Here is a 26101-nt window from a genome sequence, read left to right on the forward strand (position 1 = left end):
TGTAAGGAGACATCGGGGGCAGGGAGCTCCGTCTAATTAGTCCTCATGGTCACAGAAGACCAGATCTGGGGGACCTGGCTGTGCCCCTCTTGGGAGTGGAGCTGGCCCACGCGGGAAGGCGCCCAAGGCGGCATCTCAGAGTTCAGAGCGACGGGGTGGGAGCCCTCCGGTCACCCCTGGTGCGTGGGCCTCCGCCACTGGGTGGACTAGTGGTAAAGGAAGGGACTCCAGACAACTGACAGACACATCCACCTGCAGAAGTGACACAGAAGCCAAAAAAGAAAATGTTGCAAGGAGGAGTGGGTCAAGAAGGGGAGAGGCGAGAAGCGGAGACAGCTGGTTGGAGGTGGCCCCACAGGAAGCAGAGCCCTGAAGGAGCTCTGTCTGAGGAGGAGCCCCCGGGCACAGCTCTGCGCTCCTGAGTGAGGCCCAGCAAAGCAGCGAGTCTTTCAGGCTCACAGAGCCGCTTTCTGAGATGCGCATCTGATGGTCACTCTCACACAGTGTTCCATTGCCGTGTAACAAGTTGGTCTGAGCTTTGTAGCTTAAAACAAAGCCCATTCATTAGCTCACAGTTTCCACGAGTTGGAAATCTGGGCACAGCAGATCCTGGCTTCTCTGCTCAGGATCTTACGAGGCTGCAGTCTTGACTCCAGGTCCGTGTTCTCATCCAGAGGCTCTTGGGAAGAACCTGCTTCCAGGTTCATTCTGCCCGTTGGCAGAAGTCAGTTCCTTGTAGTTGTAGGGCTGACATCCCATTTTCTTGCTGGTTGTTGGCCAGGGGTAACTCCCACTCCTAGAGGCCTCTAGGACTCCTTCTGCACGGGCTACACCGTCCTCAAAGCAGCAAGCACCTGCCTCATCAAATCCCTCTCCTGCTCCAAATCTCTTTCCAGGAAGAGCCCAGTCCTTTTTAAGGGCTCATCTAATCAGGTCAGGTCTACCCAGAACAACCTTATCCTAGGGTCAGCTGTCTGGGGCCTTAATTACAATCTGCAAAGGTCCCCGACAGCAGCACCGAGATGAGAGTTTGACTCAGTAGCTGGGAGGTGTGTGTAAACCAAGGGCCAAAATCTCAGGCCGTTTCAGAATTCCGCCTGCAACACCTCGTTACTTCAGACCTTCCAGGGACTCCCGGCTGTCTGTGCCTAAGCTCCTTAGCAAGTGTGTCTCTGACGCCTGCCTGCTTCTCCACCCTCGCCCTCCGTCACACACCCCCTCCCACCCTGAGCCACACCTGACCACGCATCCCCTGTGCCTCCGGGACTTCCTCCCTGCTGCTGCCTCTGCCCTGCACATCCCCGGCACTCACAGTCGTGCGCCTCGTCCCTGTCTATAAAGTTATTCATTTTTTGGCTCCTGTGTGCCTTGAATTCCATTCTATCATGGAACACATCATTGCTCTCTTCTTCTCTGCCTGCCTCTCCTTCGACTCTTCCACCCTCCGCTCCTCTCGGGGACACCCCTTGGAGGCGGGGATCATGGCTTACTCACCCAGCTGTCCGGCTTCAGCTCTGATGACTTTGCTCCTTCTGAGTGGTCCCTAAATTATCTCAGCTCAGTTCTCTGCCCACTGGACATCTTCCCCAAGTATCAGGCTAGAGCCTTAAAACACTGCATGTCCAAAACAAATTAGAATCTGTTTCTTCCTGCCCTTTGAAATTGGCCTCCTTTTTAAAATTCCTGTTTATATTAAAAATTAAATTCTTCTAGTGATCCAGGATTATAATTTTGAATTCTATCTCTACCTCTTGTCAGCAGATTGTACTGGTTTTTTCCCTTAAAATCCCATCCATTCCACGCCATTGGCATTGCCTTCTCCCAGTTTAGCCTGCAACTCCTCAGAACCCATAGTAGCATCCCAGTGGGTCATTCCCCCGTTAGTCTCATCTTGTGTTCTGCCACCAGAAGGATCTTAAAATACACTTCCGGTCATGTGGCTCTGCAGAGACACCTTCAGCGGCTCAGCCTTCAGGATCACCTGTAGGTCCCTAACTGGACTTCCTGGTCCGCATTTAAGATGTTTCCTTACACATATCTGTAGTCCAGATTCATCTGACCAGTCCGTATTTCTGCAAGCACGTCCTTTGCTTTCTCCCCATGTCCCACCCCATCTCTCTCAGCCTGCAGACCCCTCCTCCTCATCCCCTCCAGTAGGACACTCATCCTTCCGAAGCTCCCTCGGTCACCTCTTCTCTGCGCCCCTGAAGATGCCAACCACACGTCACCCATCAGTGCCCGCGGAGCACGTGGTTGTCGGGGCCTTAGAGCAAACCACAGCAAGCCTCCCCAAGTTCAGATCCATGTCCGAGTTCCAAAATTACCTGCCCAGCTCTAGAAAAGTTCTGGACTTAAAGGACACTATCGGCCATGAGAGGAGAAACATGGCACTGAATAACCCCTATTTCAGTAGCTATGGATGAATACTGTCTGAGCCGTAAAAAGAATGGAGTGAAATGAACAGGGAACAGGCTGGGGTCTTTTGTAAGAGGGAGCCCTTGCTGAGCAAACAAGCAGCAGAATCTTCACCATTTTATTAGTAGGACCATTCTTTTTAAAGGTGCTGTTTTATTAAACTGGCACTTGCTGATTCTTCCTATGTGGCTGATTTATAATAGCAATCAGGCAGTGGAAGTTGTGCTTAGAATTCCATAAATGCACAAGGGTCTGCAGGACGTTAATGGAATATAAAGTGCGCCTATCCATTCATTATCACGTAAATAAATGGCTGAGCTCCGGAGCCATCCTCACAGGGCACAGGGAAAGACTGGTGCTCATCCGAGGGGCTGAGGTGGGCGTTGCTTGGGTAACTGAGAATTCTTTTCATGTCTATCATTTCCCCCATGTTCCAAAAGCTCAGAGAGAAGGCCTGCCCTAGGATCTCACCCAGGTGGAGTGATGGAGAACATCAGAGCATCCTGCAGCATTGATGCAGGAGCAGATATCACGTCCTGGGACGTGCTGAGTCCCTGAGATGGACCACTGGGTCCTTGGCTTTGCGCAGGAAGGAATTCAGGAGTGAGCCAAAGTAAAGTGAAGGCAGGTTTATTCGGAGAGATTGACACTCCACAGACAGAACGTGAATGGTTTCTGAAGGCGAGAGCAGCCCCCGGGGTACGGGGTTGTTAGTTTTTATGGGCTGGGTAACTTCATACTCTAATGAGTGGAAGGAATATTCTTGCTATTCTGGGGAAGGGATGGGGATTTCTAGAAGATGGGCCACTGTCCACCTTTTGGTCTTTTAGGGTCATCCTTGGCACTGTCATGGCAAAGGGGAGTGATCTTTAGTATTTGAATGAAGGAATAGTGAGCTAGAGGTCAGTCACCGGACCATGCTCATTGCCATCTTGATTTTACGTGGTTCCAGCCACTTCTTTGTATCCTGTCTTTCTCAATGGCTGTGCCCCCCTCCTTGTTCTTTTAAGTTGTGCCCGGTCTCCCTCCTTCCTGTCTGAGCAGGGGCAAAGCAGCAGCGTACAGACGTGCAAGAAACATGTTGGCAGGGAGGTCTGGGCCGACATCTTGCTGCTACTTGTGGCAAACACACGCCCCAGCACACCACCTGCAGCACATCATTACCTGGGACATCTCCTCCTTAGCTCCACAGGCCTGTGCTCTTCACCGCAGGGCTGTGTCCCGCTCCACTGTCGGTCAGCTTACTTGGGTGAGACAGTCCCGCGTGAACCCCAGCTCCGCAGGCGTACTGGCAGGGCTCCTAACTGCGCCTCATGTTCCTCATCTAGAAAACTAGGATAATAGTAGTACCGACCTCCAGGGCTTGTGGTGAGAATTAAATAACTTCCTCCTTGTAAAGGACTTAGAGACAGCTATTACTGTTAGCTGGGTGTTCTAAAAGATGAGTAGTTACAGATTGTAATGACTACCGTGAAGAAAGTACATAGGGTCATGCAATAGAGTCACTGCAATGTTTTGGGGCTCCCCCCAAAAAAAAGTTAAATATGGATTGCAATGAATAAGGAAATAAGGTGCTGGGATGTCCTAACTCTGGGACATATGTTTAGATGGGTAGTCAGGGTAGGCTTCTCTGAGGAGGTGACATTTAAGCTGAGATGAGAAGGAAGGAAAGTAGCCAAGTGGAGGGAGTTCATCCCAAGCAGAAGGAAATGACTGCATGGGGTTGTCATGGGAAAAAGCTCGGTGGTGCTAAAAATGGATAGGATTCCAGTGTGCAAGGGGGTTGGTGGGGGGCAAAACCAAAGACTGGGTCAAGCAGGGCCTGTGTCAAAGTAAGGGCACAGATACTATTCCAAATGCAGGGTGATAATCTGATCTAATCTGTCACAATGAAAATTCCTCTGGCTGCTCTGTGAAAACTGGACTACAGGGTGCAAAGGTGAAGCAGAAAAACCAATTAGGAGGCTCTTGGGGTTGTCCAGGCAACAAATGATGGCAGCATGGACCTGGATGGTGGCAGGAACGGCACCCATTAAGTAGATGGGCTTTGCTATAGAGTGGACGTGAAGGACAGGGAAAGGGAGGGGTCGAGGCTGACTCAGGGTGTTGGCAACTGGGCGAACGGTGTTGCTGGCTGCTGACAAGGGAGGACGCGAGGATGGGGTGACCATCTCAGAAGTTCTACTTTGGACGTGCTGAATTGAAGATGCCTGTCCATTGGACAAGGCCAGAGGTCCTAGGAAAGGCCTGAAGATAAAGATTTAGAAGTTTTGAGCATGTAGGAAGCTTTTAGGAAAATACATGGGAGAGAATCAAGTAAAGAAAGGATGGAATTTAAAACAGGATCCAGGTCCAAGTCCTGAATAGTCCCAGCATTTAGAAGTTGAGGAGGGGGCGAGGAGTCAGGGCAAAAGGCTGAGGAAACAGCCGGTGAAGTAGGATGAAGTCCAGGTGCTCGGGGAAGAGGAGAAGGTGCTGACAGGTGAGATCAGGACACAGAGAGACCTCTGGATGTGGCGACCTTGTGCACAGCTGCAGTGGACACAGAAGCCTGGTGGGCGTTAACAAGAACCACATATGCAGACAATTCTTGCAGTGACTAATTCCACATAAGGAGCAGTTACTATGAAATTCCAGGCCCTGTGACTGCGAGGCCGCGGCTCCCTGCGGTTCGGTCTGATTGCAGCTCCTCTGGAAGCTGTCCTGGATGGGGCTCGGCCTTGCGCCTCATCAGGCCGGGCTCTCACCCTGTCTCCCTGCTCCTCGTTTGGACTTGGTGGTTAAAGTACTGCGGCTGGTCTTTGCGTGGTAGGGAGTGCTCCCTCCTCCCCAACGGCTCCCGGAGCCCTACCTGCAGACTCCCCAGCTCTGCCAGCACCGCCGCGGAGCCTGCGGGGCCAGTCCCCAGCCTGCATCACGGGCTGCCCTCCCGGTTCTTCCCTCACCTGCCAACTCCTGAGTCTCCTCGCATGTTCCCTCTGTCTGTGCCACTGCCTACAGTTAGGTTTCAGTTAAAGATAAAAGCGCCTCCCTCTGTGGCTAGAGTAAGAGTCAGAGGACCTTTGGTGGCCAGAAATAACCCTTTTTGGTGGAGTGGGAAGATCTGTAACTGAAAGCCAGGTGTGTGCTGGTGCGTGGGGTTTGGGTTGTCGTGGCAACGGTACCAAGAGCAGCATTGTCTGCTGACTTGTGCTCCAGGTGCGCGCTGCTGAGAGGAAAAACAGACGGGAGGGAGGCCGCCGTTCTGGGCATCCCAGAACGCTCTGTGGATGCCCTGCTGTATAGGGGACAGATGGAACGTGTAGTGTTGAATCTGTACTTTCTCATCTGTGTGGAGCCTACGAAAGTGTTCCTTTTAGCCTCATTACCTAGACAGAACATATACATTCTTTTTTAACTGATGGCCCAGCAAATTTGAATTAGAAACTAGACAGAACAGGACATGCATGGATGGTAGAGGTTCCAAAATAGCTTGGATTAGCAGGTTTATAGTTCTTAGAGTTTTCTAAGTTATCTTTTGGGAATGTGAGGAAAGCTGGAGACTTGAGAAGAGTATGCCTGTGCGTGTAACTCTGCATAAAAATTCAGAGCTGAAGACCACATGAAGCACATTCACACACCCAGGCAGAGCGCTGCTGCTTTACCAGTTTCCCACATTTGCACAAAGTTAAGAATCACCTGGGGCAGTCTTTTTACTTGAAATATAATGGACATACAACATTGCATTAGTTTCAGGTATACAACATGACGCAATAGTTGTATATATTAGAGAAATCACTGCCACAATAAGTCGAGTTAAACATGTGTCACCATCAGTACTTCACAAAAAAATTTTTTCTTGAGAACTTTTAAGATCTCCTTTGTTAGCAACTTTCAAATATGCAATATAGTAATATTAACTAGAGTCAGCATGCTGTACATTACATCCCCAGGATTGATTTATTTTATAACTGAAGTTTGTACCTTTGACCCCAACTCACCCACCCCACCCCTACCTCTGGTAAACACCAATCTGGTCTCTGTATCTATGAGCTTGCTTTTTGTTTTTTTGGTTTTTTAGATTCCATGTGTAGATGAGATCATGTGGTATTTGTCTTGCTCTGACTTAGTTCACTTGGCATAATGCCCTCACAGTCCGTGTTGTTGCAAATGGCACTTCATTATTTTTATAGCTGAATAATATTCCATTGTATATATAACCATATCTTTATCCATTTTTCCACTGATGAACACTTAGGTTGTTTCCGTATCTTGGCTATTGAATAATGCTGCAGTGAACGTGGGGGTGAAGGTGTCTTTTTGAGATGGAGACTTCATTTTCTTCAGATAACTACCTAGAGGTGGAATTGCTGAATTGTATGGTAGTTTTATTTTTTGAGGACCCTCCCTTTTGTTTTCCATAGTAACTGTTACCAATTTACATTCCCACTAACAGTGCACGAGGGTTCCCTTTTTTCCACATCCTCACCAATACCTGTTGTTTCTTGTGTTTTTGATAATAACCATTCTGACAGGTGTGATTCTCTCGCTGTGGTTTTGATTTGCATTTCCTTTATGATTAGTGATGTTAAGCATCTTTTCATGTGCCTGTTGGCCATCTGTAAGTCTTCTTTGGGGAAATGTCTATTTAGATGTTTGCATTTTTAATTTTTTTGTTTGTTTTTTGCTATTGAGGTGTATAGATTCTTTATATATTTTGGACTTTAACCCCTTATTAGACACATAATTTGCAGGCATTTCCTCCTAGTTAGCAGGTTGCCCTTTCATTTTGTTGATGTTGTCCTTTGATGTGCAGAAGAATTTCAGTTTGCTATAGTCCCATTTCTGTTTTTGCATTTGTTGCCTTTGCATTTGTTGTCAGATTCAAGAGAAAAATCATGACCGAGATCAATGTCCAGTTGCTTACTGCCTGTTTTCTTATGGGAGTTTGATGGTTTCAGGTCTTACCAAGACTTTAATCCATTTTATGAGTTAAATTTTGTGTATGGGGTAAGACAGTGACCCAGTTTCCTTCTCTTGCATGTGGCTGTCAGTTCTCCTAAGACCATGTATCAGAGACTGTCCTTCCCCCAGTGTATATTCTTGGCTCCTTTGTCATAAACTGACCACATCTGCTTGGGTTTATTTCTGGGCTCTTTATGCTTTTCCATTGATTATGTACCTGTTTTTTGTTTGTTTGTTTGTTTTTGTTGTGTTTTTTTTTTTTGCCAATACCATACTGTTTTCATTACCTGGAACACTTCTTCATCCTATAGTTCCTGGGTCTTAACTCAGACCTACTGAATCAGAATCCAGGGGCACCCCCGAGACCAGTACTGTGAACACGTGCCTGACCCCGGAGGCTGCGTGCTGCGGGGAGACAGAGACTTGACAGTTGTTAATTTGCGGGGGTTTAGTGTTTGTTTCGGTTCAGATGAGGGATGCTGGAGGCATGACTTTCACTGTAGGTGCCCGCCTCACTCATTTTAGGTTTAAGTTTGAGGTTTAGCCTCGTCTTTTTATCTTTAAATAAATCAGCATCATGGTTCTACCCCAGAGTTTGGAGAGCACTTCACCCCCATCTCTCTTCCTGAGGCCTAGGGGGCTTCTAGGGCCAGTTCTCAGCTCCCAGCAGTGGCTTCCCACCCTCAGCCCTGTCCCCATCTCCCATCACCCCAGCCAGGGTCTGTGAGGGCTTCCCTTCATTGCTGCGTTGTCCTCCCTTGGGGCCTGCCAGGTCCAGGAAGTTCTCTCCAGTCCCAGGGGCCGGGGGCCTGGGGAAGGAAGCCCTTTGTTTTGTGGGGGCTAGGGTTTCCATTCTGCTGCTTCGGGTTGGGGCAAGGCTGTCCTTGTAAGTAGGGGAAGTGGTATTGTTCTGGGCAGTTTTATGTTGTGAATTTGAGTTAATGATTAGATTTAAAATTCTCTTCCTAATTTGCTTCTTTGCCTTTGCCCTAGTCATCCACTTTAGAATAAAAGGTAAAACAGAACAGTAACAAAATGTAAAACAAATAACCCTTCTCTATTATTTTTAGCCAGAGGGAAGGGGAAAAACATCTTTCATGCTCTTCTAACTCTCCTTTGGCTGACAGAGCTGGAAGGCTGATGGGCTGGGTGGGAGGGAGCGCGCCACCCTCCCAAGACGCTTTTCTCACTTGTGGTAGGAAATGGTGCCACTCTCAGATTCTAGTAGGAAATGCCACCTGATCTGAGGAGATGTCTGGGTGGCTGCTAGGGCCCAGGAGCAATGCACATTCCTGGACAAACAGGGGACACCTGCTGGAAGGCCCTGCGGTGAGTAGGCTCCTGCCCCCTTAAGGCTGGTGGGAGGGTCACTGGGTGGTATGCTCACTTAAAAAGCTCTTTCCCCAGCATTCCCACCCACAAAAGCAGGCCTGGATTTTTGTGTTGCTCTTCCTTCCTTCATGAATGAATGTGGAAAGTTGGAGTTGCATCTAGAGTAGCTAGAGGCAGAAATGTCAAAGAATCGATATTTGAACAGCCAGGAAGGGAGAACCAGGGCTGAAGCACTGAGCACCTGCGAGTCCTCCCCGAGGTCACCCCCCTGCAGCCTTCCTACAGGAAGCACAACGGAGACCCTGCCCCACTCTACAGAAGCACACATAATTACAAACATTTCAAACAAGGCAGACGTGAGCGAAGTAGAAAATGAAAGCCCCTGTCATCCTCCTCCTGGGAGTTCAGCACTGTGGAGGAGGGTGGAGCATTCACATCTTTGGTTGTTTTTGCAAATGTGACAACCAGCAGAACCCACCCTTGGCACATGACAGTAGAGCAGGTAGCCTTCCTTGCCAGTGCATGTCAGTCCATTTTTCTTTTTTTTTGAGCAGCACAGGGCATCTCAATAGAACCAGTCCCCTGGCTCTTTCCCATTCTCAGCTGTTAGAACCAGTGCTGAAGTGAATCCCGCTGTAATCTCATGGACATTTAGGAACCTCCACTCACACTGTTTCTGTAAGAAAAATTTCTAGAAGGTAAGTTGCTTAGGATGTGTTTGTGTTTTATTTTGTACTGCCAAGTTGCCTTCCAGAACGATTGTGCTAATTTACATTCCTCAAACACTCATGAGTTGTTTTTAGAGGAATTTTTTCCATAAATCCTGGTTTCTCAGTGTGCTCTAAGGAATCACCTTCAGTGAGTTGTTCTGAGCTGTTTTAACAGCTGTTGTCACTGGGAAGCTGTCCCTCAGGCGTGGCGCTCGGCACTGGGGATATGTTAAGGAACAAACCAAATAAAGTCCTTGCCACCTTGGCGCCTACCTGCCAGGGGTCTCGCAGGTCTCGGCAGGCTGCCAAGTGTGCCTCGTGTGACAGTGCAGAGTGACACTGCTGTGATGGAACCTCGGGAGGGAGAAGACTGGTCACTGACCTCCCCCTGCCTGGCTCTGTGCTCTTGTGGGAATTATAGGAAGGCAATAAGCTGACAGGACACCAGAAGCCTCTGGTACTGACTGCTCAGGTGGCTTGGGTCGCCATAGTAGTGAAGACCCAATGGAACTTGAAGCCAAGAGGGGAAGAGGGGGCATCAAATGAAAGTGCAAGTCTAACTTAAGTACTTTACAGGTGATTAGGACCTTAACCAGTTCAACTCCTACCACACTGCCCCCTTTTGTATTTTGCAAAGTAGGATTGTGTTTATTCACTGAGCAGGCCCTTGTCCCAGGTAGGCACCTAGACCAGAGGTTTCTGTTCTCGACACCCAAAGTGGTTCAGGAGACGCCTGGCACACTTGGAAAAGGGCCTGGAGACTGGGACGGGGTTTTGCAGTCAGGCTACACTCTGCTTGCTGAGCATTTGAAACTTCAACATTACCTGGAAGACTACAACTTCCTGTCTTGTTCCTTTACAACACACACTTAGATTTCTAAAGAGCCGTTACCACTACAGGAAGCAGGTTCCAGGGGCCTCAGGCATGCGGCGGTGAGGGGCTTAGGCGCTACGGGGGCAGCCCTGGTGCCCTCCAGTCTCTTCCCTCTGTCCTCCTGCCTTTGGACTTGGCCAGCCAGACCTCCCTCCTCTGCTACCACATCGCAGGCAGGAGCCATCTCCACCATCAGCTCAGGTTGCTCACAGCACGCTTCCTCTCTCTTTGATACAGAGAAAAGAAGTTAAAGGCCAGAGTTCAAGAGTTGGTGAGTGCCTTGGAAAGACTCACCAAGAGCAGTGAAATCCGACACCAGCAATCAGCAGAGTTCGTCAACGACCTAAAGCGAGCCAACAGGTAAGATCCTCCTGTTTGTAATCCCCTGTGGTTCTCGGGCTCACGCCAGGGAGAGCGTTCCCGTGAATGCTGAGGGCCAGCTGTAGAGAATGGTGGGTCCTCATCTGCCTCCCTCAGAGCCTGCTCTCCCCTAGAGCGTCTCCCAGCACCCACAGAAACCTAAGGAAGGCTCGGTAAGGACGAGTGCTTAGGGCAGGCGTGTCTGGGAAGGCAGCAGACTCTGCCCCCTCTTTACACTTCATGTAGTAAACGTTCTGAGAAATCATACCATTTTAAAAGATCAGCTTGTGCTTAAGCCCGTGTTTTCCAAACAAAGTTGGCTGCAGAACTTTCTATTTGAGCGACATTCACAGACTGAGTGGAACACTTCAGGGAGGAGTGCTCTAAGACGGCAGCCTCAAACTTTTTGGGTTAATGCCCCCTTTACACGCATAAAAAACTGAGGACTTCAAAGAGTTGTGTTCTTTTAAATCATTTATCTATTGATAAATCTCATTTTAGAAGCTAAAACAAATTTTTGAAGCTTTTATTCACTTAAAAAAAATTCACTACATGTAATACAAATGGCATTTATTTTTAAAAATCACTTTCCAAAAATAATTGGAAAAATAGTACTGTTTTTACAGTTTTGCAAATCTCTAATGGCTGGCTTAATGTAAGACAGCTAGACTCACGTCCACTTCAACAGGTAGTAATATATATGAATATGCTGTTTTGAAATACATTCAGTAAACCTAGCTTCCAGTAGTTCTATAGTTAAAAAATAAAGAACCTCACAGATTTCCCCTGAAAGGGTTTTGGGACTCCGGGGGGTCAGTTCTCAGACCACACTTTGAGAACCGGACAGTACATGGAAGGGACCTGGGGTGTTGTTCTGGACCAGACTGGGACCGGGACTTACTAGCTCTAGGCTCAGCCCCCGCCCTCTTCCCACCCCAGGAGGGACAGTTCACAGAGGCCTGTGGTCTGTGTCCAGCAGGCAGCATTAGCTCAGGACCCATGTGCCCTGAGTCCCATCAGCCCAGAGCAGGGAGGGAAGTCGTCAGTGCCTCTCTGCCCTCAGCCAAGGTGAGGTCACACAGACTGCAGCATGTGAGGAACTCTCCTGCAACCAGACCTGACCGTACTGCAGCCATGGAACAACACACAGACGCGCTATTTGTATTTCCATGATAGATTTCTCGAGTTCAGCTTTTCTGCTTGTCTATTTGGATGCAGCTAGTTTGGATTACTGGTGTAAGCCCCTCCTACCATGTAGGTGACAAGCCTCTAGCAATCAGGCTGAATTAATCATGGTTAAGTCAATACCTGAATGGCCCTGAATGTTGAAACACTATCTGATTTCAAATTCTTCCTGACGAGGCCGAGTGACCTGTTTCTTCAGAGTGGTACTTACTGGTCCAGGCTGCCCAGTGGACGGGGCAGTGGGTACTCAGTGCTACTCAGGAGAAATCTTCATTCTCACTTCCCTCTGTTCCCACATAGCAACCTGGTGGCTGCCTACGAGAAAGCCAAGAAGAAGCATCAAAACAAACTAAAGAAGTTGGAGTCTCAGATGATGGCTATGGTGGAGAGACATGAGACCCAAGTGAGGATGCTCAAGCAACGAATCGCTCTACTGGAGGAGGAGAACTCAAGGCCACACACCAATGAAACGTCACTGTAATCGGCACTCAGGCTCCAAGGTTCTGCCCGTGGAAGTATAACTCTAGCAGGGCACTGAGGTCAGAGGGGCCCTGGGACAGAGGACCTGTTGGGAGAATGAGAAAAGGGAAGGTTGGCAGGTAGGCCAGCACTTGGACAACTGAGTGCCCTGGACTCAGCTCCGGGGTGAGGGGCCCCAGGGACACCACGTGGACTGTCTCTAGCGGACCCTGCTCCTCCTGTCCCGGCGGTGGACAGCGTGGGAACTGCCACGTGCGCCGGGCTCTGTGGGCCTCGCTTCTGCTCTCAGCACTGGCTATCACTCTCCCTCCTCTTCTGTTCTGGAGGTGGTGCTGCAGTGGGATAATCCACAGCAGATGTTTTCTTAAAGATTTCCCATTCCTTTTCCCTCTTTTTGGTGGGCAGCAACCTTCTCTCTGGCATCCCCAGCTTCTCTTTCCTGACCTGGGCGGGGGGGTCAAGGCTCAGCATGGAGCAGAACTGCCCATTTGTTTAGTGGAACCAGGCTTTGGTTTTTCAGGTCTCACATGTCAACTCAAGATACAGGCTGTCACTCAGAGCTGTTAGCTATAGCCCCAGAAATGCTGAAGCTACAGGCAGAGCAGTGAGGCCTGAACAGCTCTGGACAGGAGAATGGAAGTTCCTTGCCTCTCCTCATGGAGGCAGGGCTGGGAAGGGAGCTCTCTTCTGACTGGGAGTTCCTCCTCCCCTGGTGGAGCTTTTTAAGAGCCAAGGCTTGGCACAGGGAGAATCCTGTTGATACCTGTAAGGGACCTAGACTGGCGTCTGGAGGTTCTTCCAGAGCAGAGGTGCATTAGCCCTCTCCCGCACCCCAGGGCACTACACAGTCGCTGTGCTACGTGGATCAGAGCTCCTCCACGTGAGCTGTGGACCTGCTTCTTTCTGTCTAAGGGCAAGAGGCAGGAGCTGACTAGATCATGTTTTGCAGGCTGAACCCACCGATTTAAGAGATTGCTCCTGCAGCACCAGTTTGCGAGTTCACTCCTGCTGTTACAAAGGGCAGGGGTTGAAGGAATGGTCATTGAGGCCTCCTTTTTTTTAATCCCCCAGAGACATGAGGATGGTTAGCACATGGTGCTTAAACAGGTGACATCTCAAGCAGTGCTGACAGGACTGGGCAGGACCGAAGTACCTGAATTCTTTCAGGAAGGTCTTCCACCTTAAATTCATTATTCCTTTTTTAACCTTTCCTGTTTCACTTTTCACTTTGTTCTTCCCTTCTTACGTCACCGCTCTACCTTGACAGATACATTTCAAAGGACTACTTACCATTTATTCTGTAGCACCTGAAGTCCTCTAGGAGAAACGGGGCCCAGTGTCACAGCTCGGCTTATGATCAGGTCACTGCATTCACGCCCCCGTGTCCGTGAGGTAAAGATCTGTCCTCAGCCTTCTGCACGAGGCAGGAAGGGCACTCTAGCCCCGACCTTAGAAGGCAGAGCAGTTCTATCCCCAAAGCAACCACCCTTTTTTCTCCAGCCAGCAGTGAGGCTGCCCCCATCTTCTCCCCCTCCCCAAAAAATCAACTGGTATCAATCAGTGTGAAAGGGCCAGCTTTCACATGCTTTGATCACTGTCAAAGTACCCACTGGCTTGTCTGTTATAAATCTACTGGACTTTATCCCAAGAGTAAAAATAGACTTAATGTTTTGGCTGAAAAGTGTGTGCAAAAAAAAGGTTTAACAGATGAAATCAGTTTTCCCCATTTCTCCAGCTTGTCCCGGAGAAAACATCCTCCCCAAGCAAACCGGGCTGTGCAGAGTGGGGATCCGTTCATGGCCTTCTCTTGTGTGGTTGAACAGGCATCAAAACAGTTGGACAGTTTTCATTTTCACCCCCACTGAAAAGCATAGCTGGCGCAGGAATAAAATCTTGTTTGCTGACCTCTGTCTACTCCTCTTGCTGCAAGTGAAAACAAGCCGCTCTCCTAGCGTCATGGAACTTCTCCAGACCTGGGAGGGCTCGGCTCCTCCATTAGGACCCTAGTATTACTGATCCTGCTTGGCCTCATTTTGAGTTTATACTTCAACATAATACTTTTTCAGATAGGTGGTGGTCGGGTGAAAACTATTTCCCAGGCAAAACTGTTACTTTCATAAATGAGTAGAATAAAAGCTATTCAATATAGTTGATTTCCTTTCATTGTATTTTTCACATATTCCCTAACTGTCCTTGCTGAAGGGGAACCAACAGGCATTTGGTTATTATGCTAACCGCAAGGCTTACTAAAACCTCGTCGGTTAAATAAATGATTGCAGGTGCCTGGATCATTTTCCTTTTTCATAACCTGAATGTTCTTTCTAAATAGGAGCTGGTTACATTAACATCTCCATCAGAGGTGAACAGTAATCCTGATTATAACTCGTACAAGGTTAAAAATGTTCCAACTTTCATATTTAACTGTTTTAATCGTTCCCTCAAGTGGCTACCCCTTTTAGGCAGTTACCTTCACCATTCAGAGTTCAATCTTTGGCTGATAGAGAAATGAGCATGAGAACCCATTTCACAGTTCCCTTGGAGTATAATCTCCCACTATGGAACTGAGGCAAAAATCTCAAAATAAGAGAGACCTCTGTCTGTAGCTGGAGTGCCATCAACACGTGGGCCCACCAACTGGATGTGATGTTCTGCCCAATCTCATGTGCACCAGCTACCAAACTGCCACGGACGTGCAGGCGGTAAGATTCCCCCTTGAAAGGAACACCAAAAGCTATTCATGATGAAGTATCTTACGTGATCAGACAGCGAGGACTTATCATGCCCTCCCGACCTCACGGGTGCGCTAGATGTAACCTGGTTGCCAGAGCAGGTACTCACCTGTCTCATGTTCACACTGGCATTTCGGGATCCTGAAGTTAACATCCACGTTGCCTGAAACTGGAATGTTAGGATAATAAAAAAGTAAGTGCCAGTTAAACATAATTGCTTAATTCTCCTTTGAGATGATGCATAGACTTCTTACCAAGTCTTCCTCTGCGCCTACAGCGATACTTCACAGGGACCTTAGAGAACCGGACGTGCTCCTAACTCCAGGGAGGCAGTTCGAACTAGAGCCAGTAAGGCTTTCTTTAAGGATGAGAATAGTAAAATCTGAAATTACTACAAAGTTTGTTGCTCCCAGCCGTATACAAATTACATTATTTTAAATGAAAAAATGCTTCAGTTTACCCATCTGGGCCAGACTGCCTATGTCACTGCATGAATTGTTCCCTATCCTGCAGTTATTTTTTAAATTCTATCAAATATTTTAACTCAAAGCTTTAAACTATTTGCTAATGCAGAGCTGGGAGTATGTCCCATCCATCAAACTACATAAAGTGAAAAGATTGCGCTAAGTTTACAGCTACACATATTTCTAGATGCAACTAATAGCTTTAATTAGTTTTTAGAGACCAAAGGGGGGAGAATTCTGATGAAATTTCTGAACTGAATTTAATTAGGGTACATCACATAGGATTGCAAAGGTTGTGTTTTCTTTTTAGGGGGGTGGGAAGGAGCATCAGTAACTTTTTTTTTCCTGTATTGACAGTTTTGTAAAAACACTATAAAAATTATGAAAAAATCACAGCAATTATTTTCCTATTTCTCCAATGAAATGGCCTATTTGATGAGAAATGATACTACCTTTCAGTGAACCTTGCTGGGCACTACTTTGTAGATGCATCACTAGCTACAAAACACAAATTATGCCTTTGCTGCACACACTTACCGATAAGCTGGGCTGAAGTTAGCTCTGAACCTCTCTCGTTCTGAAGTTACTGTCTAACTACATCTGAGTTCACTAATAGATGTACGTATGCCTTAGGCTGCCAAGCACCGAGTTTTTAGAACTGCCACCAGAATTATCAATGAATATAACGCTGGCTTTAGCCTCCATAGCATCGCTGAGCCTTCAGTGGCTGTTAAAATACTAAAGTGGAAAAGGGTACAAGTTGAATAGCAGCTGTTCACGCATTCCTATTTTGCTAATTCTTGTGTAGAGAAAGACAGTCTCACATACAGACAAGTGTTACATTGTTGGTGAAGGGTTAGATTGTCTAGATATGGCATCTGAGTGTGATTCTGCTGGAGTCAAGGCAGCTACAGAATCACTCATCATCTCAAGTGTCAGCTCAGCAGGACAGAGCAAGCTGGAGACAAAATTCCCTGACACTAATGACCTGCTTAGTTATTCTGGCTTTAGAGTTCACCTTTGCACTTTTTTGCAGATCTAATCCATGTGGAAAAGGTTCTGTTTGTAGAACGCATAGTATTCACTTATAGTGCTCCTGTCAGGACGGCCAAGCGAGTGGGTGCCCCTGATAATCTGCTTCTCTTTGAACCCAGTGCAAATAGGGTGAAACATGTTCACTTCTTTTCTATTCCTAATCAGTTTTAGATATATTGTCAAGACTTATTTACTTTGCATGAGACTTTAGTTTCCTATTTGAAAATGTGCCATTTTTAAGCCACCTGAATGTACTGTCAGTTATTGAAGCACATGTGACTAAGTTGGCATTTGTCAGTATTGTTCTACTGTCTGTATTAAAATCTCATTTTTAAGTTGCCACTTAACACTGTACTATACCTTGTAATTTGTTTTTAGATTCTTCACTTATATGCATTCAGTATTTCCAGATGCCTTTAGTTTTAGCTGCTGTAAAATAGCTTGGTGTTATTTGATATAGAATTGTTAAAAAAAAAAAAACTCCATTTATTTATACAGAGACATTTATAATATTTTACAAACATTCTTATATTCTGAATAAATATTTCTAATTCTATTATGTGCTTTAACTGTGTTCATTAAGGATAGAACTGTCCTTCTGTAATATTTTTAACATTTAATGTCAATCATCAGAGATTTGATATTTATATCAAGAGCCCAAGTCAAAGCAGGGGACTACAAGACCGACTGCATTTGGTCAAAACGGCCAAAGAAACATCATTTATCACCAATTTCTACTGAGCTGCCTTTTCAAATTTGGGAAGAATGGGGAGTTATCTATTGAAGGATCTGCATCTTTTTTTCTTTTTTAAAAATTGCTGAAAGGAGGAATATAATCACCCACTGGCAGGGTCATCCATGACTGTAAAGAAGGCTGGCGCGCAGCCATACGAGATGTCTGTAGGAGACTCTTACTGCAGTGCTGGCAGGTCTCGTTATCAAAGCCAAGTACCTTTCACAGTAGGCGTGTAACACCTCGGTTACTCTGTTCTTACAATTTTAAATAAAATTGGTATATAGCTGAGGTCTCCAGTGGAGAATATATTCCTTTCACCCTTGAGATCCTAAGACTGTCAAGCACTCTACTCAGAAAACCTAGTTCTAGTACAAATGTAACAATTACTGAATTTTAATGAAGCTAATTAACTCACACTATATAATCTGGCTTTTTTAAAAAGCAACAATTAAACTATACATCGAGATGGAGAATACATACCAGTTACTTATGCAGAGACACTCTATTTCTTCCTATCATATATAAACATACCTTTATTTCATACTTGTCATTTTTTATTGGTCCAAAGAGATACAACCAAAATGTGGGCAACCTGAAACCTACAAGTACCAGTAGCAGAACCAGGTTAAGGTAGTAATTAAAACTGCCCAGGCAGCAGAATTTATTTATTGCACTATAAACAATCTAAATTTAACACGATGTTTTTACAGAAAGCCAATATTTGAACAATCAACCATAAAAATGTTTTAAAATACAAAGGAAACCTTCCATCATTCAAAGTGTATTTTGTAAGATAAAAGGTTTTTCATTTCTTAAATGGTGTTATTTATATTTACAGCAAAAGAGCTTTCAAAAAGAGCATAACTGTTAAGACATAGGACTTTGTTCGTTTTCTCAGAGTAGAGTACAGCTGGCATTTCGTGTGGACTTTAGAAGTGCAGCAATCCTGCACACATTTAAAGTCCTGATACCTAAACATGAGTCACTGGAAATCTTTTATGATAGATACCCAGTAAGTGAAAATCAGTCCTTACTCTTTCTTAATACTGACAGAGAGAAAGCTCCTATTCAGTTAGAATGTAATAAATCCAGAAAGATAATAATTACCGCTCCCAAGGTATCAATTCCTATAAAGACAAGATGCACCCAACAGGTGTTTTGGGGTTCCTTTTCTGCTCTTTCTAAATGTTTGACAATTAATCAAAACAAGCACCAAGAATTTCATTACTAGCATAGACAGAATCACTCCAATGGTTTACTTACAAAATCTTTCTCTAAACATTAAAATGCCCCAGAAGGTAAAGTAATAAAATGCTGCCATAATTAAAACAAAACTTAAATTTTAAATCATTTCATGTAAGACAGAAATTATTACTGAATAAAGTTTATAAACCTACTTATCACATTTACTCTGAAGTCCAGTTTTCTCAATGGAATAGCATATCTTTGAGTGAAAGACATCATTTCACCAATTTTTCCTACCAGATTTTGTAGGTGCCTAATAAAATAATTTAACATGACTCAGCATAAATACCTTCACCTTTTTCAGACTAAAACCTACTCCCAAGAAAACTGTTTTAAGACTATATATTTTCCATGAACATTATCTAGTCTCCACAGCATTAAAGACACTTCAAATCTTGTTTTGGAAATAGGCAAGGCATAAAAAGAAATCTATTCTTATTCCCCTTCCCATCAAAACTAAACTGCATGCATGCCCTTATTTTGGTGGTCAGATGAAAGACAATTTCATAAGACGATTTCACTTAAGTCAGTTAAGTACATGAAGCATAATTCCATCTGATTAATCAGTTTATTCTGAATAAGACTTAAATTTTCATTAAAGCCAACAGGTAATTAAAAATCTCAGCTTGTATGAGTCAATACTTAACAAAGACAAATTTCTGTATGAAGTATTAAGCTAATAAGATGACTTCAAAAACAATTATAATAAAATATACTGTGTATATATATGTATATATACACACAAATATGTGTATATACAAAATAGTTTATGGTTTTATTTTCCTTTCCTATTTGTTACTGAAGAAAAACAGTTGGTAATATTTATAAAATGGAAGTCAGGTTAGCTGTCTCCTGTCCTAACTTTGAAATGAAAAAAAAAAATGTAAAACTAAAGTGTCAGTTCTTTGGACTCTCGCATTTGAAACTAAAAGGTACTTGTGCAAGATCCAGACACGTAAAATGACCAGTAGAGACAGCAGTGCCCTAGGACAGTAGTGAAATGCACAAAGAAACTCCTGCAGGATGTCTTCTGTGCTTTTCTACCAGTGCGTATCGTATGTGTGAGACATGAAGGGGCCAAGTCCACTGCTACTCATTTGTCCCAAGAGTTAACGTATCTAACCAACCAAAGTGCTAAGGAACAGTTACCACCTTCTCAATTTCTTTCGCAGCTGAGAAACTCTGCTTTCATTTGCTACCATCCATAGTCTACTGTTAAATACAACTAAAACATAGTAAGCAAAGATACCATTTTACAAATAACTAGCTAATTTCTGAAAGCTTGAGAAATGACTAACAATGTAGATTTGTGCCCGGAATGTTTCACACCACACTTTGCAGCTATAGGTTGTTTTAAAAGCTCAGATTCAATGTAGTAGATTAAATCAAAATATTACATCCTACCTCAAAAAGCCCAGAACCTAAGAATGTTAACTAAGACCTCTCAAAGATTAAGGACCAGCAGAACACTGCCCATTCTGCCATGGAAACTTACACAGAAGTTTTCTTTGTTCCCAAACCAATGTGACAGCTACCTGCATGAGACACTAAAATAGCACAGGTGTCCTCCCTCCTAACTGCTTGTGGCTCAAAAGTCAAAGTCAAGATATGATCACTGCTTGCAAACTCCCACTGTGGCAGATTCACCACAGGGATGTATCACAAATAAAAAGAAAAATTCTACAGAAAGAAAAAGACATGGGGGCACGGGCTGACAAGGCAGACTCGATGGCCTCTTCCTGACCAGTCATTCCAAGAAAAAGGATTAAGAAACAGCAGGTCTTCAAGTACTACTTACCAGGTAGAGGCCCATCACCAAAACAACAGCCAAACACCAAAAAAGCAGCAAATACACGTTTAGGGCCTCATTCTTCCACTGGCCTGAAGGACTAAAGGCTCCTAAGAGGAGGTCCATGTGAGACAAAGTTATAAACACAGGCAACTGACTTTGGCATTCAGTCCCTTTCCCCAGAGCACATGTGACCAACACTACAGGCCTGGTGCAAGCACCTTGTTAATTCAACTCCCCTTAGATTGTGCTTTCATGCTGCTACCCACAGCTACGCTATCCCCTCTGCTAACTACAGAAGACCCAAGACAAGTGGAATCTCTTTATTGGTGATTTCATAAATCTGGGAACCCAGAAAAAAGTCAATTATGAACGTTTCTCAAGATAAAACTTTCCTAGTTTTTTGTTCACACTTCTTTGTGCCTTATGTTAAGGTCTGAGCAACAAAGCCAGCCCTTCAAGTCCACCCCTAGGCAGCGGAGACAGCTTTACTCTGTTCCCAAGCTACGGTGCATTATTTCAATACTACTGTGTCACGAGGAAACTAGACAGAAAGGACCACCATGAGGACAAATGTATCGCTATCATGTGAAGTGACTGACACACAATTGATTGCAGCTGTGTGCTCTGGGGCTGTGCTCCATTAAGAAAACAGTGTATTTCAGTGTGGCTGGAGCTGTAAAACACCATAAGCACAGGAAGGACCTGACTCCCAAACACTAATCTTTAAAGTCAGAAAAACTGGCAACCATACTTAGGAAAAAAATGATACCCAGAGCCAGAAAATGCTTGGTAATGGCCACAGATGCGAGATTCTGCTGGGGCTGGGCAGTGAGCAACTTTCAGCCTCGTGCACCGTACAGCACTCAAGAACTGATTTATCTTCTAAAGTCTCTCCCTTGTGCTTGCTCTGCCCAGCAACTACAGCCATCTTCTCCCTTCAGGGCACTTTTCTATAATAACAAACCTGTGTTTTTGAGACCGCAATCTAGAACTTTACTTTGAAAGCATGAGACAGAGCTATACTGTCCCATTTGCAATCTGCCATCTTTATGACAGAGGACAAGCTTCAAGAGTAACTCAATTTTAAGAAGAAAAAGATGCTGAGAAGGCCCATCATAATCTCATTTGTAGAATTTCTGTCAACTATACAAATGCATTTTAAAGTCTTAAGTCTAAGGACAGAATACAAAATAAGGAACTCTAAGTAGGCTTTACCAAACTATCAGGACTATGGTTTAACAAAATTGTTATTTTACTAACACCTGTTTACCTAAAGACAGGTACTTTTAAGCATAAAGGATATTATTACCTTTAGACAAAACAAGTTTGTCTTGCTTATCATTAATCTAAAGTTATAACAATACACATGAGCCCCTTCCCCAGGCTAGAAAATAACCCAAGTCAAAATTACTAGGTAACACTTATTTTTCTTCAATCAAAAAAATGTAAATGAATCTGACCTTTTAACTATGATTAATATGCAAAGAAAATACTGCCTCAGAATACAAAGACACAATAGATGTCAATCAAAACAAAGTCTCAGTGGGTAGAGTAAGGTCCACTGGTACAAAAATAAAGATTAAAAGCCAAGGGGTATTGTTATAGTTAGAAAAATAGCTAGGCAAAAAGTCTAGTTTTTTAACTGACTTTGCTCCTTACTGTTAACTGTCAGAAACAAACTAACCAAAAAAAGTGAGGGAATAGGTAATGAAATGCTTTGAATTTTTGAAATGCATTCATGCAGTCAGACCTGAACTTTTCTAAAAAGACAACTATAATATATTGTTTTATATAAGAGTTTAATCCTTGTGAAAGGATGTATTTCACTTAGATTTGAGTTTTTTGATATTAACACATAAATTACTAAAGACTTAAAAATACCAACCCAATCTCATAGCACAAAATTAATTTTGCTAAATTTTGCTATACATCTACATTATCTGTACTTACTAATTGATACTTAATAGAAAAATAAGGATATCCAAATTTCAAAGCAGCAAGCAGTGACCACCATTCCCTCAGAACATAGAAACCTCACCTTTATATGTTACCATGAAAATCCAACTTAATTCTCAAACATCTTCAATCAAATTCCACCCAGGCTAAAAGAGCTCTATTAGATTCTCAGACTCCTCCAAATGCTCATGTCTCAGGAGAGCATCACTGTTTGAAATACTAAAACCATTCATTTGTTATTAACAAAAATTTGTGAAAGCATGTAAACCATACCCTTATCTTCTGGATCACATTGGTTAAGTACAAAAACAATTCATTGAACACCTTATAAATCATTACAGTTATACATAAAAGCACCTAGGCAATTTTAAAAAATAAAAGATTCACAGTGCACTGAACCTTGGAACATATAAGGTTGGAACATAAGAACATTTAAAAAGTGGATTCAAAGACATATTTCTTAAAGACATGAAACATAACGAACCCAACACAACTACTTTTCTCATCTAGCTTCTTAAATTGCAGCACACAGAAGTAAAGTATTGCATATTCAGCACACTCCTTTATCATTTGATTTCTTCAAACCACGCTAAAATCTCTCAATGGAGAAATCTAGTTCTGTGCTAAACATGGCCTTTCTCAAGGTAACCTCAACATTGAGAAACTAACTCACAGGTTCGAGGGACAAGTACAGCAGATGTACGTAAAACAGGTACATCCAACTTATACATTTTCTGCATAGTTAAGTCACATCACAAACATAAACTTCAACTCATATCTTTTAACATTTTTTTAATCTCAAACTGTCAAGAGAGCTAAGAGCCCCAAGTTACCAAAGTCCCATCCCACCCATACCCTTCTTTGTTCCACAGTGCATTAAATGAAGCAGCACAACAGCAATAATATTTAACCATAGTTAAACCACCGTCATCAAAAAGAGATAATCTGTTGGATCTTGAAAAGGCTCAAACACCATGAGAAGCCAAACTTCTGGTAACTGATTCTAATCTCTTTTGCTTTAGTACTGAGAGCTGAAAAATCCAACTCGAGGCACCAGAAAGACTGACCAAAGCACTCACTTTTTCTTTTTAAATAAGAAAACAAAACAAAACAAAACATATAAAATCACTAAAAATTAAATGGTTTCCAGATGGCAGTAAACGAGTGAAAATGATGTACCCGCCAGGCAAACTAAGTTTTCACTCCCTTAACAATTTAACAAAAATCTGGAATGCTGGGACCAACTATAAATATGGCTCAAGGAGACCCAAGCAAAGCAGCTGTACTTTTGTAAAGAACAGTTTAAGAGCTTCCAAACGCAATCATATAATGCATCTTTAAAAAGGTCACTGAAGGATTCACAAATTTGTCACATTAAAAGATATAGGATGGTAAATAACCTCATTCTAAACACTCTGCTATAACTGAATTATCTTGCTTAGCACCAAGAGGGTGACACTTTTGTTAATAAATAGAATTTCTCCTTTAAAATCAAGCCATTTAAAAGCTAAAGCAAAATAATACCAAGTGAATTCCTTACAATAGCACTTCTTTTGAAAGTCCCACTGGGTTAAATAGAACCCCTTTTAAATAGGCTATCTATACAGAATAAAGACTTCTACAATAAAATTTACAATTAGAGATATACTGTGTGGATACCACATGTTAAAAAGAGATTTTTAAAACCCACATGACAGATGCACACACACGCATATGCTCACACACTCTCCCCCCGCAACAGAAAACGCCTTCAGTGAGGTCATAAGCAGCCGCAACACTACAGCCCCCTGAAAGCCCTGGTGATTGTCCTCAATTATATAGCTAAAATCCTTCTTAAAATGGGTACTGCCATCATTATTTGGATTTCAGAATCCTGAAGGAGCAAAATACATTCCTAGGAGTCAATTACACATGTTACTTCTGATCCTCCCCTAGTGAAATGCTTCAATGTACTTCGGTAAACTGCATCCCCTTCCCTTTTTGCTCCATCATCCAGGGGCTTCAGCATGCTAATGGAAGTGTGTCAGTCTCTGCTACTACTGCAAATTGGAACCTAATATAACATCTGTTTCCAGAGAGCAACACTGAGACGTGATGTAAAACCCAATAATGTCAGTATTCCATACATATTTACACAACTGTAATACAGAATAAAGTTTCACAAGAACAAAATCATCGCATGATACCGAGGGGCTGGTGGCAGGATGGTGCAGATGTGACCAAAGCCATTTCGGGGTCCCAGCCCCCGTGTTCTCGCCCCACTGCCCTCTCTCCGCAGCCTCACAGGTTCACTGCACACAGCGTAATTAAAAATTAGAGCAACTCCCACTCAAACCAACTCAGTCCCTGTCCAAGCTGAGGACTTTGTCCTTTAATGAAGTGCTAAGAGTTCATTTTGAACACGAACATGACATAGCAGATGCTGCCTCAAAATAAAACCTTCCAACAAAGCCACAAGCAGGGGAGGATGAGAGAACCAAGTGGTTAGAAGCAGAGAAATGTGCAAAATGCCACCAAAGCAGATGACCTGCAATCTTGACTTCTGTGACATTTCAACTCTTGTATTCATTTAATAATTGTGTATTCTAAGTTTCTTTTAAATTTGTCAATATAAGGAAACTAACATTACAATCACTGTAAGGGGTAGATGGAGCATTCCTATTAACTTGTCTACTTAATGATGACTCAAATACTATTTTCTTGACCAAAATACAAAATAAAAACTACAGTCACACAGAAAAAAAAATGCCCTCATAAAAAGCAACTTAAATTTGTTAGCCAAACACTGAAAAGGTACTTCTGTGTAAAAAGTTCTATTTACAGTGCAAATTCATGTTTCTACTCTCTCTTCTGCACACACAGAGGTCAATCTCTACAGAAACATCATTGCCTCCCTGCATTTCTTTAAAACACCTGAGAAAGGTAAGGCTCAAAGAGACACCCACTCAAATGCAACAGGTCTCTTATCTTGGGACTTCCACAACATGTGCTGCTATCAGAGGTCCAAGATTTTCATTATAGCATTATGGTCAAACTTGAAACTCAAAAAGGCTCTGGATGAAAAGGGGAACTTGCAATGTCCATTACACGCCACAGCCTGGCCCTCGGCATGTTCTAGCAACTGGTCTTCACCGGAGCACGGTAAGTCACATACGGCATCTGTTTAAAAAACAAATTACAGCTCAGTAACTTAGCAAGCAATCAAATCCTGCCCTTCACCTTTTGTTATAAAGGAATTCATGTGCAGTATCTATTTACCCCCCCACACTCTAAAGCTAACCTACTAAGCAGAACCACCGAGATACTTCCTTCCCCTGAGCTGGTCCTCAACTGAATTTCTAATTATTACGACTTATTCCACACAAACACTCAAAACCTTCATCTCAGCCTTTAAGACATTTACTACTCACTTGTTTTCAAAATTGGGCATATCTTTGTTTACCTCCTATATTTGTATTTTATGCCAACATACTGTGACCTTCTTGACAGATTTCAATATATATTATTACAAAGATTATTACAATGTAAGATTTGAAAAGATTCTAACTCTAGAAAAATAAAGCCAGAGGTTACCAGATCTTCAGGGAATAAATCAACTAAAGAAAAATCCAAATTTTCAAAGTAACAGTACAACAAAACTCCAACTTAGCAGTTTTTATTTTTTATTTTATTTTTTAAAGTAGAAGGGGGACCAGATGAGGAAAAGTAGGTTTGGAACAGACAGCAAGAGGCTGAGGCAGAAAGAAAGTCTGATATGAGGTCTCCCAGGGATAGAATCCTTTTATACTTCCTTCTCAAGACAACTCAGAATCCTATGCATCCATATCACGCCCAGCAAGGCTGG

General features: G+C 43.7%; 2 protein-coding genes across 10 annotated transcripts in view; one reads left to right on the plus strand and one right to left on the minus strand.

Moving 5' to 3' along the window:
* The window catches only part of MCC (MCC regulator of WNT signaling pathway), a 371860-nt gene extending 356622 nt beyond the window's left edge, over positions 1-15238 (plus strand). For all 4 annotated transcript variants that reach the window (XM_006192560.2, XM_032476494.1, XM_032476495.1 and 1 more), the window contains 2 exons: positions 10513-10635; positions 12121-15238. In XM_006192560.2, coding sequence (XP_006192622.2) covers positions 10513-10635; positions 12121-12301 — 304 coding nt within the window. In that variant the 3' untranslated portion in view covers positions 12302-15238. The remainder of the gene's footprint in view (positions 1-10512; positions 10636-12120) is intronic.
* Positions 11141-26101, minus strand: part of DCP2 (decapping mRNA 2) — a 54000-nt gene continuing 39039 nt past the window's right edge. Inside the window, exons 11-13 of one of the 6 annotated variants that reach the window (XM_032476498.1) lie at positions 25203-25416; positions 15284-15387; positions 11141-15198 (exon numbers count right to left, since the gene is read on the minus strand). In XM_032476498.1, the coding sequence (XP_032332389.1) occupies positions 25253-25416 (164 nt within the window). In that variant the 3' untranslated portion in view covers positions 11141-15198; positions 15284-15387; positions 25203-25252. Of the gene's footprint in view, positions 25417-26101 lie in introns of all 6 variants that reach the window. The other 5 variants (XM_032476499.1, XM_006192557.3, XM_032476496.1 and 2 more) reach the window with 5 other exon arrangements.

Source organism: Camelus ferus, chromosome 3, assembly GCF_009834535.1.
Source record: "Camelus ferus isolate YT-003-E chromosome 3, BCGSAC_Cfer_1.0, whole genome shotgun sequence".
Classification (NCBI taxonomy): Eukaryota; Metazoa; Chordata; class Mammalia; order Artiodactyla; family Camelidae; genus Camelus; species Camelus ferus.